The sequence below is a fragment of the Dermochelys coriacea genome, chromosome 11 (genome assembly GCF_009764565.3).
Source record: "Dermochelys coriacea isolate rDerCor1 chromosome 11, rDerCor1.pri.v4, whole genome shotgun sequence".
NCBI classification, from domain to species: Eukaryota; Metazoa; Chordata; order Testudines; family Dermochelyidae; genus Dermochelys; species Dermochelys coriacea.
The window spans coordinates 11,618,761-11,638,154 of record NC_050078.2 but is presented as its reverse complement, the minus strand read 5'-3'; the positions used below and the strand labels follow the sequence as shown (position 1 = coordinate 11,638,154).

The following is a 19,394-nucleotide window of genomic DNA, read 5'->3' as shown; positions in this document are numbered from 1 at the left end:
TTAACCAGAATAGAATCCTAGTCATTCTCCCATAATTGTAGTCCTAAAAGGAGTAACAAGTAGTAGGCAACTAATATTGTCTCTAAAGAAATGCAGGTATGAGGCCAGGGCTGAAATCCTGGCACCACTGAAGTGAATGACAAAATACCCATTGATTTTCAGTAGTGCCAGGATTTCATTCCAGGGATCTAGTGAGTAAGGTGTAATTTTAGTTAGTAGAATCATACCTTATGTTCAAGTATAGTATCCTGTGAAGAGTGAACACTCTGCAGTTTTATGTTGCTGTATGTATTGTGTATACAGGCCTCTTGACCATTTAAGTACATGGTTATTTCTGTTGTCTAAACCAGAATGCTGATTACATTTAAAAGCCAATTGGACAGACAAGTGCGATTATTTAATAAAGTCGAGCAATGTGTCATATTCAGTTTCCTGTTACTCTGTGAACTTCATGTAGTTATTATGTAAGTAGCAATTTTATATTCTGAGGAATATGATGGTTTGAAAATCAGTAGTCACCAAAAACGTTGAACTCTAAAACCTTATTAAGCTACATACCAGCCTCTTCCTTCGTGATACCATTGGCAGGAAATGTGCTGTGGGGTTAGTGGGGCTCCCAGAGATGCTTCGGGAGAGCTGCATGAAGAATTCTTACAATGTGCTTGAGTTTGCCATGCTTTCTGGCTGATGACACCCAGATAAAATTACTTTTGCAAATTCTCCAACTGCTTCAACTAGACTTCTAGCTGAATTAAGAACTGTAGTGGACATGATGGATGTCAGAAATGTGTTGCCATCAGGATTGCTACTGGCTTGAAGAAAATGGCTTGCTAGCTGTAGTTTTGGGGGGCCAGATTCCTGCCAGTCCTGCATGGGGGTATTCACACTATAGGTAGGGATGGGCACAAGGAGTTTCTTCTGCTTGGGCACAAGGGGAAGGATCCTCTTGTTGAGTGTAGTTGCTGCCCCTTGCTAGCACTTTTATGGGCACCTGCTGTCTAAAACAGAGTGGAGAGACCCTGACTTCTCTCCCTGTCTATCCTACACCAGGCAACATGGCAAGACACTGCAGTCTCTCCAGGAATACAGACTGAAACAGTGGCTCCAGCTGTGCACACTCTGGGAGAACCCTGGAGGAATTCTAGCTGAGTCAGCCAGAATTATTCCTTGGGGCTCCAGTCCCAGAACATCCATTTTCTGCACCGTCTCCAGTGTGCAGGGCAGAATCTTGCCCCCCTTAATGAGGATTTATAAAGTGGCTATAAATCTGGCTAGTGCCAGATATCAGTTTTGTTTGTCTTAGCTATTTATAATGAGGCTCTGTGATCTTTGTGTGAGCTGCTTCCCTATCGGATTACAGATTAAAAATCACATCACCTTGTATGTTCTTTGCTCAAAACATAGCTGGTTGACCAAGGTACTTGTTTGGGTTTTGAATGTGTTTAGAGAATTTAGATGTGATCTGAAATGTGTGTTCTCCTGCAGGAGTGGGCCAGGACTGACCTATGTTGACCTATGACCTGACCTGTATGTTCTTTGCTCAAAACATAGCTGGTTGACCAAGGTACTTGTTTGGGTTTTGAATGTGTTTAGAGAATTTAGATGTGATCTGAAATGTGTGTTCTCCTGCAGGAGTGGGCCAGGACTGACCTACAGCCAGATTCCTATAAAGAGGTAGCTGGCAGGCTTGTCTCTGTTTGAATTTTAAAAAACAAATGACACAATAAAATTCAGAATGAAAGAAATAAGGAAATATTACTGTAATATTGTTCTAAATTTATGAGCATCCATGTGCACGGTAAAGATGACATGACATTCATATGTACAGTCTATCACTCCAAAGGATCTAAAAAGCACTTCACAAACTGCATACAGGCAGCACCTCTGAAGTACAGCCAACTCTAAGATATTAGTTAGTCTTTAAGGTGCCACCAGACTCCTCCTTTTTTAGTGATACAGACTAACACGGCTACCCCTCTGATACTTGACACCTCTAAGATAGAAAGGCAGCAACCGAAAACTGTGCATAGCACACTACATCCCAGTGGGAAAGGGGACATTTTGGTCTAGGTCACCACTCCAGAAGTGCCATGGGATCATTAAGGATAGCCAGGACCTTGTTTTTAAGCCCTCTCATTGAAAAGCCCTGTGCACAGTAACCTGCAACATTGGCTTATCTGCTACAGAAAGACAAAGTACTGAGTTGACTCTGCCAAGATTCAAAGCAGAGATGATTCTTCTGTGATTCAGCCCATGACTCCGGGGACTCAAACCTGTATCTTAGCCCACAGTCTGTAGCTGGATATACGAGCGGCACATGTTTTTATAAATAGCAATGGCATTTTTTCATTAACATCTGGATAAAAAAAAATTTAAATCTCCCCATTCCCTCTTAGATGAATCTGGCTCCTAAACTCTTATCCTGCACTGCTGAAAATGTCAGACTCAGACTTCAGCTGTGAGTATAACTGAACCGAGTAGGGGTTCTGACATTTAAGAAGTTTGAGGAGTCAAAGACTGTTTGCTTCATTCTTGGCAATGGAAAAAGCAGCTCTGGAAAGAGTCCCAGTTTTGAATTATTCTAAGGGGTTTTTTTTTCGCCCCCTTGTGATCTTAATGAAGATCCGTGAACTAAACTTTCATTAAACGCAACTCCAATCTGAAAAAACACACAAGAATCCAAGCAAATTAGGGAGACTGCTTGTGCTGGGTGATTAGTGCACAGGGTTGGAGTCAGGAGGAGTTTGAGCTTGACACTGATTCCCTGGGTAACTTTGGTGCCCTACAAGTAGTAGTAATACTATGAGACTGGTACAGGAAGGAAGCCACCCTAATAAAGCAACCTCTTGTCTTAAGAGATTGCCGAAAACTATCCACAATACCTTCTGCCTCACCTGTTTTAGAAGACCACTTCCATTAAGTGACCAATTTGTTTGTCTCTAGAATGGTCACTTAAGAAAGGCTTTGATGTAGTGTAGTTCTGGTACCAAATCCATAACTGTATGTTCTGGGACACAGCTTGTGATTTACAATCAACTGTGTATGTCAAATTATAGTAGCCTCCTGTTGCCAAAGTTTCCTTAAAAGGGTTGGTGGTGGGATGAGTATAATCTAAACCTGAATTAGTGCGGGCTAATGTGTAGTCCTTAACGCCGTAACAGGTGACTACAGTAGGTGGCCAGTAACATTCATCCCTCTCAGCAGTGCTTTTTTTTTTTAAATAAAAAGCCTATGTGTGCTTTATAGAGATATTTATGGGTAAGTACATGGGTTAATATAGATGAAATTTTCAAAATCACCTAAGTGATTTAGGAGCCTAAATTCATAAGATGTTGGCTCCTAAGTGCCTAACTGACTTAAAAATGGGACTTAGGCTTCAAAGCCACTTAGGTGCTTTTGAAAATGTTACCCAACAAGTTTGTACAAGTTTGAAATTGATTATTGCAATCAAGAGAGGAAAGAATGATCCTGTAATTAAAGAACAGGAGATCTGGGCTCTGTTCCTAGTTGTGCCACAAGCTTCCTGGTTGTAAGGTGATGAGTCACTCCCGTGCAAGCCTCCCGGCCAGGAACTAGTCTCATGGCAGGTATATAAGCCTCACAGGAAGAACAGCAGTTCAGTTGGCTTGCAACTCTCTCCTGCCTGATAGTGGCAATGGACTCCCCAAACTTTAGTTTGTTCCGACCCTGCTCTTGCTCTGACTTTGCTCCGACCCCTGGTTCTGACCACTAGGCCCGACTACCATGGCTCTGACAACTATCCCCATCGCAGGTTTCAGAGTAGCAGCCGTATTAGTCTGTATTCGCAAAAAAGAAAAGGAGTACTTGTTGCTGACATTGGGTAACGTTGGGCAAGTCACTTAACTTCTCTTTGCCTCAGGTTCCTATTTTAAAGGGGAGTTTAAGTTAATTCACTCTTTGCTTAATGCCTTAGGCTCCATGGAATTCGTGCAGATTGTTATTGTATAAAATTGAGAACACACATACTTGTGAGTTGATTCTGATCAGTCATAACATGGGGTTTACATGAGTAACTCCAATGATGCCAATGGAGTTATACTTCATATTCACAGTAGTGTGGGGTACTTGGTGTGGTGAGGTCATATAAAGAGTAAATGCAGTGGTCACTTGCACTCTAGAAATACCAATGCACAGGAATTTGGGGCAGTAGTATTATACATTGACAGTTCTGCAAAGAAGTGGTATGCAGTTTTAATTTCACTATTCTACTAAGTAGCTCTGCATGTGCTTTACTTGCACAGTGTTGAACAATGGTGCACCAAATACCTGTGTGTAACAGTGTGCTGCATTAAGTAGCAGTTCATAATCTTGCATAATACATTATTGCACTAAGTATCATCTGCTTCTCCACTTGATGTAATTATTCTGTACTTGTGTGGGGATGGCAGTGTTTTTTTCTCCAAGAAAATTGGTATTTCCATGTCTTGGAGTTCTGAGTTAGCAGCAGATCTTCTAAGCAAAGATTACAAAATACATGTTAGCTTCTGGATGAAACATGCATCGTGGCCCTGATCCAAGACCAGTGAATTCAGTGGCAGGACTCTCTGACTTGAAAGGGCATAGGCTTTGAGCCCAACTCCATAATTTAAACCCATTCCACACATGACACACTGGCCTGAGTACCTTGGTCTCAAATACCATTATCAGGAAATGACAAGTTAACAATGGTACTTCCTCTAGGATTGCTTAAGAACTCTGGCTCAGTAGGAAACTTTCCATTTTTGTGTCAGAAACATCACATTCCCCTTTTGGAAAAGCGAACACCAACTTTTGTGATATTGAAGAAAGTTTGGGGGGAAGCAACTAATGACAAATCCAAGGAAAATAGTATAACTCCAGAGTGTTAATACCGAATTTTTCTACGATGTGTTTCATCTTCTCTTCACAAGCAAGTAATCGGTGTTTACAGTGTTCCTGTGAGGCAAGTGATTATCCCCCTTTTAAGGTAAAGGGAGCTGAAGTTGAGAATTTAAGTGACATGTCCCAGACTGCAGAGGAAGGTTGTATCAGAGTCAGAATTAGAATTCAATCATTTTCCTTGCCTCCAATTGCTTGTCCTTGTTATTCCTCTGGGCTGCCTCTGGAGGGACTTCTATATCCAGTGAAGAGGGCAAGTTGGCCAATGGGCCAAGAAGGGATGCTTTATACTGCCCTCGTAAAGTTTTCAGCACCACAACATACACTATGGGGAGATTACAAATGCTTCATCTCTAAAATTTTGTGACAAACCTCAGTAGCCACATCAACACCAAAGATTTTTGCAGAAGGATCATAGAAATTAGAGGGAAACCAAACTTATTAGGTCACCTGAACTATCATTCAGCCAGTACTTGATTGCCGCCTCTGGAACATAAGACTTGAAAAAAGGCTCTTGAGAATTTATTTCCCATCATATGTATATTGGTTCTGTAAGGTTTATAGGAGAAGGAAATGTTCTTGTGGTTAAAAGACGTGTCTGGGAGTGGGTCTATCTGAATTCTCCTACTTCTGCCACAGACTTCCAGTGTGTCCTTGGGCAAGGGCATTTTACCTCTTTGTGTCTGAGTTGCCTGATCTGTAAAGGAGGGATGATCTATCTATCTTCCTCAGTAGGGTGTTGTGTAGCCTTGTGCTTTGAGATCCTCAGAAGAAAGTACAATTATTTAACAATGCAACTTAATTTAATTATCATGTATGAGGCAGAGAGGTTGCCAGTGGTTTGAACCGGGAGAGTGGTGAGGGACAAGATTTAGGAGCAGCTGGAGCAAATCTCTTGAAGATTTTTAAAAAGCTGGAAGGCAAATTTCAAATTGTGCCCTCAACTCTGGGTATGGAGCTCCATCTAAACTTTTGGCAGTTGTGCACATAGCTAAAGGCAGGATTTGCAATTTGGCATTTGGGGAAGATGTTTTATGAGAGGAAAAGTTGTGTTCACTGTAGAGCACTTCAGCTTCTCTTGTACTGGTTTTTTTATGAAAAGAGGTTTGTTTGTTTTTTTCCAGTCTAATATTATGCTAAATCTGGGGTAAATTAACATCCGTAAGGGACAATACCTTAAAATTATAGCATTTCTCTCCCTTGGAAAATAAGTTCCAGGGCACAGTTTTCCAAGGAAAGCAGAGAGATTTGCCATGACCCCAAAGTCCTGTCAACAGTAACATAGAGTTCAGTTATGACCTTTTATGGTTTCGATTTTCTCCCACTGATGAATTTCAAAAGAAGGCTTTGCCAGTGCTGTCGGCATGGATATTGTCCAACTGGCTTTAGCAGTATATTAAATACCTTCTCTGGCTAAACAGCCTGTGGAGTGGAATTAAATTGTTTCTTTCTGTCTGCTCATTATCTGGCAGACAATTATTGTAATAGCTAATAATAGTATTGTACGGTAATATGATAACTGGATTTAGAAAGAAACCAAACCAATTTTGAGATCAGATAAAGAAAACCACCTCACAAAGTTGTTTCAATGCTGTCTTAGTTTGAAGAAGAACAATATCCTTTTCTTTCAAGGTCTGTGAGTATAATAATCTCTGATTTAAGGGGTTCTGCATTGGAACAGGATTGCTGCTTAAGAACTCCCTATAGCCCTATAGCACAATGAGACATATCTACTTGTTTTGGCTCAGTGTGATCTTTGGATCAAGTAGCAGAACAACTTCCATTATCTGCTCCAGAAGTTAAAAAAGAATATGTTGCCTTTTTTGGTTTCCTGGAATGGCATTTGTTTAATGTGGACTCTGTAAATTTGAGCCACATTGGGAAACCATTAGATTGAGATAGCATAGAATTTTTTTGTGGGTGTGTCCTGAATCGGCTGTACTTATACCACCTATAAGGGGTTGAGACTGGGCTTGGCCTGACGAGAAGGCTAGAAAGTCTGTTTCCTCATCGGGAAGAATTACAAGTTAAACAGCTCACATAAGATTTCACTGAAAAGTTAGAACATAACTTTAAGTTAGACTTATAAATGACAGTGGTTTAAAGACCAACTGGTTTCACGCTATGTTCTTCTCTGCACAGCAAGTGAAATAATTTAATGGGTTAATTAAAGATTATTCCACAATGTGTTTCAAAACCTCTCTACTAAAAAGTCTGAGAATTTGTCAGAGGAAGAGGTGCTGCTGAATCCAGTTTGGGAGGGAAGGAAATCTAAGTTAAATGTAGTTTGGTATTGTCCTAGCAGAGGTTGTTATAGGTCATGTAGGGCCAGATTGTAACCTTACAATCTACTCTGAGAAAGGGGTGGTATGTAGCTACATTGCTGCAGGAGCAGAGAACAGATTGGGACTCAAAATGACACACTTCCTCCCCTGGTCCCATGTTGCTCTGAAGAAGGAATAAGTTACCACTCCCCCTTTCATGGATCGGGTTACTCCCCTTTGTGTGCCCAAACCATTACCTTTGGCTGGTGATTGGAGTGGTGCGGGAAGGAGCCAGTGCTCTTTCTATTCCTCTCCATCCCCTTCCTATCGACCCACTTGCTACTAAGTGTGGAGTATGTAGTGACTAGCTTCTCTCTTTCCTGTTAGCTGGAGTCACAATCTGAGCAGGGCTAAGCAGTGTCAATGAAGGGAGGTGACAATCCAGCACATAATTATTTTTATACAGCAAACTCTTGTTTGGGGAGTTGTTTGCATGATATAGTTAATAAAGATTGGATGGCCCTAGTTTCTTGAAATTAAGGACAGGGAAGATTGGAAAACAATTCCAATGGAGAGCAGTTTTGAAAACTGTTAGGGTTGATCTACATACTGCTGGGAGAGCGTCCTGCAGCCCAGGTCGACAGAGCTGTGTTACTGGGGCTTGCGTTAGTGTGCTAAAAATAGCAAATGTGGCTCAGGCTCTGAAACCCACCTCCCTCCCTAGGCTTCAGAGCCCTAACTCCATCCTGAACCTGAACATCAAAGCAACATCTACACAGCTATTTTTAGCATGCTAGCGCAAGCTCCACTAATACAGGTCTGCCGACCTGGGCTGTAAGCCTCACTGCCAGCTGCTGTGTAGACATACCCTTAGAGCCCAGCACCAACTACCGGGAGATGTATACTTTTCTAAGCACACTGGAAAATGCATATCACACATTTTTCTGCCCTAGGAGACCACCTGTTTTGCCTCTGTGGTAGAGCTGGCCTGGGATCCATAGCTCTACCTACTATAGGCTGTTTTAGACTATGGATGCCAGCTCCAGCTATAGAGTTAGATCAAGTTGGTTTTTGTTGACAGTACCTGTATTGATCATTCAACTCTTGTAGATTAAGGGTCAAATTTTCAACAGTGATGTAGGCACTTAAGAAACTAAGTCAAATTGAACATCAATGGGACTTAGGAGCCAAAGTGCCTAAGTGACTTCAGAAAATGTGATGTGGGCTCAAAAGTCACTTAGGTGCTTTAAAAATGTTACCTGAAATCTACCTTCCCAATAACTAGCTGTACAGAGTGGTGATGGAATCAGCTGGTCAGGAAATGTTCAACTTATTGTTGATATGTCAGAAAATGAAGATTTGTCAAACCTGAAACTTTTTGCAAAAAAATTTTGGTTTTGAGGACATTTTTGTTGGGGCGGATTCTCAGATCCGGGCATAATGAGACTACAATCCTAGGATAACCAGTAGCCTGGTGGTTAGGGTACTCATATGGAATGTGGGAGACCCAGGTTTATGTCCTTGCTCTGAATCAGGCAGAGTGAGTGCTCTTATCCCTGGAATATAGAGTCTCTCTCTGTGGTTCCATTAATATTCACTTGGTTTTACAAAGTGGAACAGCTCCAACAGGAAAGATAGACTCTGTAGACCACCTCACTCACCTGGGATGTGGGGAATGGGGGCCAGGTTGCAGTTCCTCCTCCAAATTAGGGACTTGAATCTGGGGTCTCCCTCGTTCCAGGTGAGTGCCCAAACCACTAGGCTGTTGAGTATTCTGGCATGGGGCTTTCAGGGGTTTTTGTTGGGTTGTTTGTTTCCAAAAAATTTTGAAAGGTCTAGTTTTCATTCTAGTGCAGAATGAAAATAAATGTTGAAACCTTGAACTTTTTTAAAAAATGGAATTCTTGTTTTCTGGCAGGTCTAGTGACATTTCACCCCCACAAGGATAACAGTGAAAGTGATGTGATGCATTTGCTCCAAAAATGGCCCAGGGTCATGAATCTTTTGATGTATCTTGCCTGATTTTCAAAGTTGGAACAATTCTCAAAACTGTGCGAGTTTCATGTGTGTTCAGGTGTTGTTGTAAACGTTTTGGACAGGTCTAGTGACATTATCTGTTAGTGCCTGGACCTCTAAACCAATGCACAGACAGCTAGCACAATAAACTTCAATGGAAAACCAAAGAGAAATCATGTGCATATTGTATCTTTTAGCTGTTTCATTTGAGTTCAGGATCGTATGTCTATCAGTTTCTGCAAATGCATGTTAACTGGCCTTGGGGAGAGAAACACATTCACCTTTATTTGTGTAAACTATTGTAGTAAAGCTTAAGTATGTTGGGGGCAGCTACTCAGGGGAGATCCATTTTGAACCAGTCTGTTTTCTTGGAAGTACATTCATATGTAAGTAAACACAAACAGCAGCAAATTTCTGGGTACCCTTTTCACTTAGTTCTAATTCTGTTTCCAGATCACAGTTGTGAAGGGAAAAGGAAATAGTAAATTATGGTACAATGGGAATCTGTTTGAGGTCCTCAACAAGAGAAATCTTACATTCTGCATGTTTGTGTATGCAAAGGCTTGAACATCACATAAAAATGAAGTATTGGTTTGAAGTTAGGCTGCCCCAGGGACATTATTGGTGTATTAAACACTGAAATTGGAGGGCAATATAAGAAGTATGCTTAACCTTCCCCCCCCCCCATTCCAAAATACTAGGTTCTTCCTCTGGAAGCTGGTAATCATGCTAGGGGAGATTTGCGTATTCCTGAAGGGAATGTGTTTTAGCAAAGTGCTTTAGCCTTCCATGCAGACAGATGAATACAGGATAATCTTCTAAATCCCTGTGGAATAAACTGATGAGAAACAAAAAAGACAAATGCAGGGAGCATCTGCAAATTCTCTGCATAGTCAGGGCTAAAGTATGTCATGCAGTCTGTAGTAGAGAGTAATTTTTGTAGGTATGGTAAAATGAATCGCTGAATATTAGCAGAGCTATCCAGATAATGTCATGTGACAATACCCCAAAAATGCTTAGATTAGATTAGACCATCTGTTTTATGTAGCACAGGGGAATTAGATCTGCAGTGCATGTCCTATAGTGGACATTGGGTGGTATTGTGCTCCCTCTCTATTTATGGGTTCAAGGAAATTCTTTGTGCATCGTTTTGTTTTTATTTGGGTTTTCTCCTGGTGGGAACAATTATCAGAGGGATGGAGCATTCTCAAGGCAATCAGATTTAGGATTAGTCTAAATTTGTCTACTAATTTGCTTCATAGCCAAGCCCTTTTGACAAGGAATGTTTGTCTTATCTCTGGCTCTTGCACGTTTTGTCCTGAGTTTTGTGAGCTACGCAATCCAAGAGGATTGCAGCTGTCTGTTCAAGTCTTGGTTGGAGAGGTCACTAATGTAGCTGTGTCCTGACCCATTGATGTTTTTGGAGATCATCTCCAGAGCCTCGACTTGAGAGCCAGTGCAGAGTGCAGTAGTGATGTACTCCTGGCAGTCCATCCCATTGAAGAGGCAGGCTGCCACGTTCCACAGAACTAGAGCCTCTATGTTGTTTCCAACTACGGTGCAAGATACTGAATTATAGTATCACAATCTAGAGGTGGATCACCGTGGCCAGTTCCTCCCCTTGCAGAAGGGGGCAAAGTCTCATAGCAAGCTAAAGGTGGAAGAAAGCATTTTTGTCACTTTTTGTCCACACTTAGTCTTGTGTCCAACATAACCCCATGGCTTCACACAACTTTGACGAACCATGGTAAATGCCTCTGAAAGGGCAGAAGTTCTTCAAAGTGATTTCCCTTTGCTTATCTCACTTTGGTTTGAACCAGCTGTTCTTTATCCAGGTGCTGGTCTCTTGTAGGCACTGGAACATCTTTATGATGAAGGTGTTTATGAGAAATACAGCAGGGAGTCACTAGCATTTGCTGGCAGCAGAGTCCCTGCTGTCTCAGCACCTTTCCACAAAATCTCAGGTGGATTTTGAGGAGGAGAGAGGGTAGATCTCTGTGGTATTGCCAGACACAATGATTTGTAGTGAAAAGAAGCAGTTGGGTAACACCACTCTTTGAGTTTTGTGATTGGACCCAGGTACTCTATTGATGTCATACCTTGTGCTGTATTGTATAATGTTGCTGATATGGTGAGTGATAGGAGCATTGAGATCTGTTATCTATCCATTGCTATGAAGTGGTTGTCCAGTAGTGCTAATAAGATGGAGAAGAAGGATGGTCTTGTAGTTAAGCCACTGGACTGGGACTCAGGAGGTCTGGATTCAAGTCTCAACTCTGCCTCGGTCTTTCTGTCTGAAGCTGGACAAGTCACTTTGTCTCTCTCTGCTTTGGTTCCCCATCTGTAAATTGGGGATGATAATTGTTCCTTTCTCACTCCCTTTGTCTGTCTTATTTATTTAGATAGTAAACTCTTCTGAGTAGGGCTTGGCCATTACTGTATGTTTGTGCAGTGCCTAGCCCAAAGGGGTCCTGATCTCTGTTGATAACTATAGGCATTACCATAATAGAAATAATAAATTATAATAATACCATCAGTGCCTTGGAAAAAGTACCTTGAAATGGCAGATTGGACCTGTAAAGAGTCCCACTGCAAATCCTTGTTTACATGAAGGCAGTTTTACACCAGTCTAGCAGTATAAAGAGGTCTAAAAGTGGATGTAAATTGAATTTATGCCCTCTTTAAGGCCCCTTTATGCTACCAGAGGATCAGGCCCTGAATCTTTAACAATGAAGAAGGGCAATAAGCCATTCTGGAGGTTAAGGGCAAAATTGCATCTGGTTTCTGATATTTTTGGTTCTGATAATTAGAGGTCTGCTGTATAATGACGACTCCTAGTGGAATGGTGTTTTAAGTGTTGCCAAGAAATGAGTACAGATAACCTAAATTATGAAGTCTCTTTATCTTCTTGCTAGAGACTCTTGTGGTGAGTGCATCACCACAGAGAAAATTCTTTATCCCCATTAAAAGTTATAACCCTTTACATTCCATTTTGAGGAAAACTCTTTTTTTATTGGTGAACTCAAAATTATAAAAATCAAAAAAGTAAAAGGTGCTTTATAAGTTAAACCAGTCAAAGCACAAAAGTAATGAGTATTCAACGAAGAGAAAATTGTCCATTTCAATAAAAGAACTGAATATTTAGCACTAATACAGAACAAATATAATTTCATCAAACTATCCATTTTTCCTTTACACTGTCATCCCTCTGCAACACTATGAGATGTCACAGATCTGGCTGGGTGCCTCTTTCCAGCCACCCACAAGACTGATGTGAGGGGAATCAAAGCCTCTGAGTCCCTGGATACACAGGTGTTTTACGCTTCCAGAACCTGAATGGAATCCAGCCAGTGCCTAAATCTTGGGGTCCCTAAGCACACTCTCTGGGTGCAGAACTTCTGTCTCGCACCTCCTTCTGAGAGCTGAAACCCACTGTCCGGCTGCCTGGCCCCCCTGGGCACAGTGCTAAGCCTTCAGATTCCCCCATACTTAAACACTTCCTCTCCCAGAACTCCACTATGAAGGTTTCACTTTCCCTGGAGGCATGCAATATTTATGAAGCTCACAGTCAGACACTGTTCCCAGAGATTAGCACATTATTGCTCTTTTATTTAATCATATAAAGCATAGGAGTGTACTTCTCATCAGAAAACACTAAATCCATGTCCCTGCCTTAGTTTCCTTGTCACTCCAGGGCATTCTTTGGGCTGGGGTCAGAGCCCCTTGGATTGTCCAGAGTCGTCGTCCTTCAGTGTATGATATGTGAGCTGCAAAATGGAGCCTTCTTCCCCCTTGGTCAGCTTTGCCCTTGACCAGCCTAACCCCTTCCCTTGGGAGTTCTTGAGGCCATATAGGCTCAGGAACAGCAGTGTCCCTGCCTGATGCAGACCCCTACATGCTGGGTTGCTCAGTATTGCCAACCCCAAGTGTTCAAAAGTCATGAGTAAGGCTCACCAAAAATCACAAGACTGGCTCTAAAATCATGAGATTATGTAAAAACAATAGATTTGGTGTTCTTTTTATTTATCGTCCACTTTTTGAGCCTTTAGGGTACCCTGGGATCACATTTTGAAGCTTTCTCCACAGCCACAAGGGCTAGAAAGTTATTTTTTTCTTTAAGAATGAAGGCTGAAATCATCATATATCCACTTGACTCTAGGAGCGGGGGCTTTAAGGAAAACAGTAATTATCATGAGACTCATGACAAAATCGTGAGATCTGGCAACACTGGTTTCTTCTTTCTTTTTGAGCTAGAGACAAAAATAGCCAAAGTCGTTCCTCTCTGCCCCCATTCCTATGTGATGAGAGGGACAAGTTTTCAAGCTTACAGAGAGCTCTTCTTCTCTCTCTTACCCACCTTGTCTCTCTAATATCTTGGGACCGACACAGCTACAACAATGCTGCATGTAAATGGTGGTCTCCATTACCTGTCAAGTTACTGTAAACTGTGTAATTTACCCACAGGTAAGTGGGTGTACATTGATGTAATTTATACTCTGAGGGGAGCAGAATGGTGGTGGCAGTTTACAGAGAGAAAGAAAGCCACAGAAACAAGCAAGGTAAAGTATTTGTGATTCTCCCTTTGGTCCAGTATTGCCGTGGTTGACTTAGGCATAGTTCTGTGATATCTTTAAAAAAAAAAATGTTGTCGTGGTTATGTAACAGTTGCGTGAGAGCCTTGAGCTTGGGTTGGGAGCTGTAAAATTGGGAATCGAAAGGAAGAAATGGGGGGAAAGAGTGTGTTTTACCTTGCATCATCTTGTACCCTGATGCTGAATGAGAGAAACTATGGCCTTGTAGTTAAGGCACTGGCTTAGGACTCAGTAGATAGAGGGTCAATTTTTCTCTCTGCCACTGACTTCTTGTATGAACTTAGACAAGTGACTCTGTGCCTACGTTTGCCACCTCTAAAATAGGAATGATGATCCCCCGCTTTGTCTGTCTTGTCTATTTAGATTATAAGATCTACAGGGTGGGGACAGTGTCTTACTATGTGTTTATACAGCACATTACGCATACTCACCTGTTGTACCAATGTATATCTTACATAGACATCTGCATCGCCACAGAATGTCTTTTTCCACCTATTCCCTTTCACCTCTCACAGCACTTATTCTCTTTTCCTGATGTTACCAATCAACCTTTAGCCATTAGTTCATCCAGATCATCATCATCATTATCTTGTCGATTTTACTTTTAAGAGCAGTCCTGAGAGGATTACTCCAGCACAAGATATTCTGCATTCTTTCAGGTTTTCTGAAGAATTTATCATAATTCTTTTTAATAAGTAATTTTAAAACAAAAGTGTCAGCATCTCTCTGTCTCAGAAAAGCATTTATCTACTTAACTTCTGAGTTAACCATTACATTTAATTTTGAAAGAGACAGGAAAAATGAGAGGCTTCTTTGTGTCATTAACCAGAGCAGCACCCAAATGGCACATAGAATCGTAGGACTGGAAGGGAGGTCATCTAGTCCAGTCCCCTGCACTTGTGACAGGACTAAGTATTATCTAGACCATCCTTGACAGGTGTTTGTCTAACCCGCTCTTAAAAATCTCCAATTATGGAGATTCCATAACCTCCCTAGGCAATTTATTCCAGTGCTTAACCACCCTGACAGTTACAAAGTTATTCTAATAACCAACCTAAATCACCTTTGCTGCAATTTAAGCCCATTGCTTCTTATCCTATCCTCAGAGGTTAACAAGAACAATTTTTCTTCCTCCTCCTTGTAACAACCTTTTATTTACTTGAAAACTGCTATCATGTCCCCTCGCTTCTCCAGACTAAGAAAACATAGTTTTTTTCAATCTTCCCTCATAGGTCATGTTTTCTAGACCTTTCATCATTTTTGTTCTTCTTCTCTGGACTTTCTCCAATTCATCCACATCTTTCCTGAAATGTGGCACCCAGAACTGGACACAATACTCCAGTTGAGGCCTAATCAGCATGAAGTAGAGCGGAAGAATTATTTCTCATGTCTTGCTTATAATGCTCCTTCTAATATGTCCCAGAATGATGTTTCCTTTTTTTGCAACAGTGTTACACTGTTGACTCATGTTTAGCTTGTGATCCACTATGAACCCCAGATTCCTTTCCACAATACTCCTTCCTAGGCAGTCATTTCCCATTTTGTATGTGTGCAACTAATTGTTCCTTCCTAAGTGAAGTACTTTGCATTTATCCTTACTGAATTTCATCCTATTTACTTCAGACCATTTCTCCAGTTTGTCCAAATCATTTTGAATTTTAATCCTGTCCTCCAAAGCCATCATGCAGGCTTTATTTATGCAACTAAGAGCTGAAGGAGTGAGCCCCTAATTGAGAACAGTTGCTCCATGCTTAGGGTTGAAGCTTAAAAAGCCCATTATATAAGCCTGTTTTCACACATCATATCCCAACCCATGGTAGAATTTTTTCAGGGAAGTTTTTTAAAAAATCAGAATAGGATATTTAAACACTGCATGTTGAAAAAAAAAATCTCTGTTGTTGAAACTTTCCAATTTTTTGTTAGTGGTGGGGGATGCTACTCATAGGCCTGATTCAATGTCCATTGAAATGAATGGGAGTCTTTCTGTTGAGTTCAGTGTATGTTGAATCAAGCCTCATTGCTTCTTTGTAGCTTAGCCTACAAATATAGGCAGGAAGGATGGTCTTGTGATTAGGGTGCTAGATTAGAACTCAAGAGACCCTAGTTCAATTCCCTCCTATGTTACAGACTTCTTATGTGACCCTGGGCAGGTTAATTATTCCCTCTGTGCCCAGTTCCCTATCTGTAAAACTCCTCACAATGCCACTCTGAGATAAAATCATAATTCTTTTTACTTGCCTTCTGGTTTTTGAGCCTTTTAGGTATGCACGTTTTCAAGTTTTTTCTCTGCAACCATATAAACTTGCTTCTTTAGTAGCATGACTCCAGGAGCAGGAGCTTTAAGGAAGCACAAAACATTTTGGGACTGTCAATAAAATTGTGAGAGTTACCAACACTAATTTTAATAAACAATCTATCAAATGTATAGCATAGATCTAACTAGCTGTAACAATACAAAACAAAAGACGTCAAAATTGAGGATGAGTGGGCTCTGTGGATCAGGTGGGGAAATAACAATTAATGAGGGAGTAGGTAGCAGAATTAATTTGTTTGATCTAATGTATTTTTGCATGTGTGTCCCCATTTGCAGATAAACCTGATCCCCCAGCCGGAAAACCCTGTGCCTCGGACATACAAAGTTCTTCCCTCACTCTCTCTTGGTATGGCTCTTCTTACGATGGCGGAAGCGCTGTGCAGTCCTACACTGTGGAAACCTGGAACTCAGTGGACAACAAATGGACAGATCTCACTACTTGCCGTAGCACTTCTTACAATGTCAAGTCCCTGCTGGCTGACAGGGAGTACAAATTCCGGGTGCGAGCTGCTAATGTGTATGGCATAAGTGAACCCAGCCAAGAATCAGAACTGGTAAAAGTAGGAGAGAAACAAGAAGGTTAGTCCTTACTGAGAAAAATGATTAAACTCTATTAGATAATGGCCGAGGATTTTTCAAGGTAGGTACAGCCAATTGCCAATGTGCATTTGCATATTGGTGATTTATGAGTGTCAATGCCTGAAATATATGACTGCTAATGCTAGATATGAGGCATTTTTATGCTTCTATTTGATATCTGAATAGATCAATTTTTGTGTCTTCCTAACTTGGAAAATCTGGTCCAATATTTTTCTGTCTGTTTTATGAATGCAATGAATTGTGTGTCAACTGCATTTGTTTATGTATGTTTATCTATATTTGTTAACAAGTTTCTGTAGCTCAGGATACTTGAAGTGAGGTATGGAATGTTTCACCCAAGAGTTATAGGTTCAGATTTAATTCTATTTGAGAATGCTGGTTAGTGACTTTTGGAAAGTGAATCGGTGGCCTCTGTCTACTTGGTAATGGAAACATCACCAAAAACATCACCACAATTGACACCAGCTGGTACATTTGTTGGGAGCCTCAGTGGAGAAGCTAAGGGCAGGGAAGCTAAATTAACCTCTCATACCTAGAGACTTCAGATCCAAAGCATGTTAGTGAGTCAGCGTGGGAGATTTTGTGCCACAGTTGCCCATGAGGTGCCTGATTAGCAGCCAGAAGACTTCAGTCTCCAGCCTGTGCTATCAAACTGGCACCTTATATGAGTAGCCAATTTTTTTAAAGAATTTTTGAGCCAGTTACCATTCCAGAATATTTTACTTCTGTTTTATGTGCTCTTGGGGATATTTTCTACCACCATTCAACTTTTTTCCCTTGACCCTTTATCAGCGGAGAAGTTTCAAAGAGAAGAACTTAAGCATCCTGAAACTTACACTGAACAAGAGCCATATGTTCAAAGAACAGAAAAACTCAGAAACAAGCATTGTATGCACACACACACACACACCCACACACACACATAGTGTAGAATATGGAGGACCTCTTTTAGGTACTTGCTGGGCTCTGAAAAGTCCAGAATTGGAAAATAAAGGAGAACAAGTTATTTTTCCATATTTCCTACTGCCTGTCTTCTGGGGTTGGATTATGTGTTTCACCTCTCTCTTCCTGTTTTGAAGTACATTATATATGCAGTGCTTTGTGTTCTTACCTGGTTCAAATAAAGTCATAGAGAGTTTGTAATATTATCTTTTTGTGACAGATGGGGTCAAAATAACAGCACAGTGGTGCAGCACTGTAAGCCCTTCCACAGCTTTTTGTCAAATATTTCCATGCAGAAGTAATTTGTTCTCTTGCTTGAGCAGCTAAATTGGTGCTATATTCATGTATTTACTTTCTCTCATTATTTAAAAGAAAATCTGAAAGGTTGATATAAATCAAGGATCAATTTTCTCTCCAAGGGAAGAAAGCAGTAAGAGTGACCATAAATTTGTGTAAAAGCTGGACAGTGCTGGCTGTTGATAACAAAAATTCCCTGTGTTGGAATGCCTCCTCTCTTTGGTTGCTGGAAGAACACACTTAGGTTTGGAAACTGTCAGACTGTTCCTTTGCTTTTCATTTCCAAAAGCTATCACTGATTGTGATGGGTGGAAACAACATATTTTTTTTAATTGAAGAGAGAAGATTTTGTTATGTCTTTACAATCCCTAGCACCATGGGGCTGAAGCACCTAGGAAGTACTGCAATACAAATAACAAATGATAACAATAAGATGGGTTGAGTAAAGAACCCACTGTACAAAGGTAACTCCTTGTATCAGGGAGACAGTGTAGTTTAGTGATTTCAGCAGGAAACTGGAAGCCAGGACTCCAGGGTTTGTGACGCTACAACTGACTTGGATAAGTTACTTAAGACCTAATTTTCAGTAATACTGAACCCAAACAATTCCAATGGAAGTCAGTGGGAAATGCGGGTGTTCAACACACCTGAAAATCAGGACTTTTTAAGTTCTCACCACTGTAAATTTCTGGCCAAGTAACTAAGGCTATGCCTTCATTGCCCAAAAAGATGTGTGTCGGAGGTTTACATGAGATAATTAACATTCATTAGTTATCTCACTGTAAAATACTAGAGGAGACAAGATACTGATAGTTTTTACTGCATTGTAACTAGTGTGTGGCAAATACTATACCATCCACCTAGTTGATCTTGCCTGGATGTATTCCATTAAAAACTTCAGAGTCTTGTCTCCACTAGTATTTTAGAGTGAGATGGCTAATGCACATTAATAATCTCACTGTAAAAACACAGCTTTTTGGGTGTGAAGACACAGCATTAGCCTCAGTTTGCCTAAAAAGAGGCATAATGCCTGCCTCAGAGATGTTGAGGTCCCATGGTGTTGGTGAAGCACTTGGAGATCCTCCAATGGAAAGTGCTTTAGCAGTGCAAAGTATTATTATTATGAGAGTGAAATGAGCAGGTTACCATATATTCACCATCAGTTCAGATTCAACATTGCTAAAGTAATGTAATAAGTCATAAAGAAGCAAAGAATGCATGGCCAGCTTTGATGTTCAGTTGGTAACACTGGTTTCCAGCTGAGGAAGACATTAGCTTAGCTTCACTGAGTTCAACCCTGGGAGAGATGTACCTTTTTACTAATTTAGGACTTCCTCCCGTGGACCACAAGGCTCCCAGTCCAAGTCTTTGATGCAGTGATGTGCATGTTGCGTACACAGCAAGTCTAGCCATGGGACATTTGGCAGACACAGTTATTGGCAAAGAGGACGGGATCTGCTCCTTCATGCAGCCCTTAAAAGGGGAGGAAAA

At 41.0% G+C, this 19,394-nt stretch overlaps 1 protein-coding gene across 7 annotated transcripts in view; it reads left to right on the top strand.

Moving 5' to 3' along the window:
* MYLK (myosin light chain kinase) overlaps positions 1 to 19,394 on the top strand; it is a 334,343-nt gene that overhangs the window by 273,522 nt on the left and 41,427 nt on the right. For all 7 annotated transcript variants that reach the window (XM_038421966.2, XM_043504946.1, XM_038421969.2 and 4 more), the window contains one exon: positions 16,341 to 16,643. In XM_038421966.2, the coding sequence (XP_038277894.1) occupies positions 16,341 to 16,643 (303 nt within the window). The remainder of the gene's footprint in view (positions 1 to 16,340; positions 16,644 to 19,394) is intronic.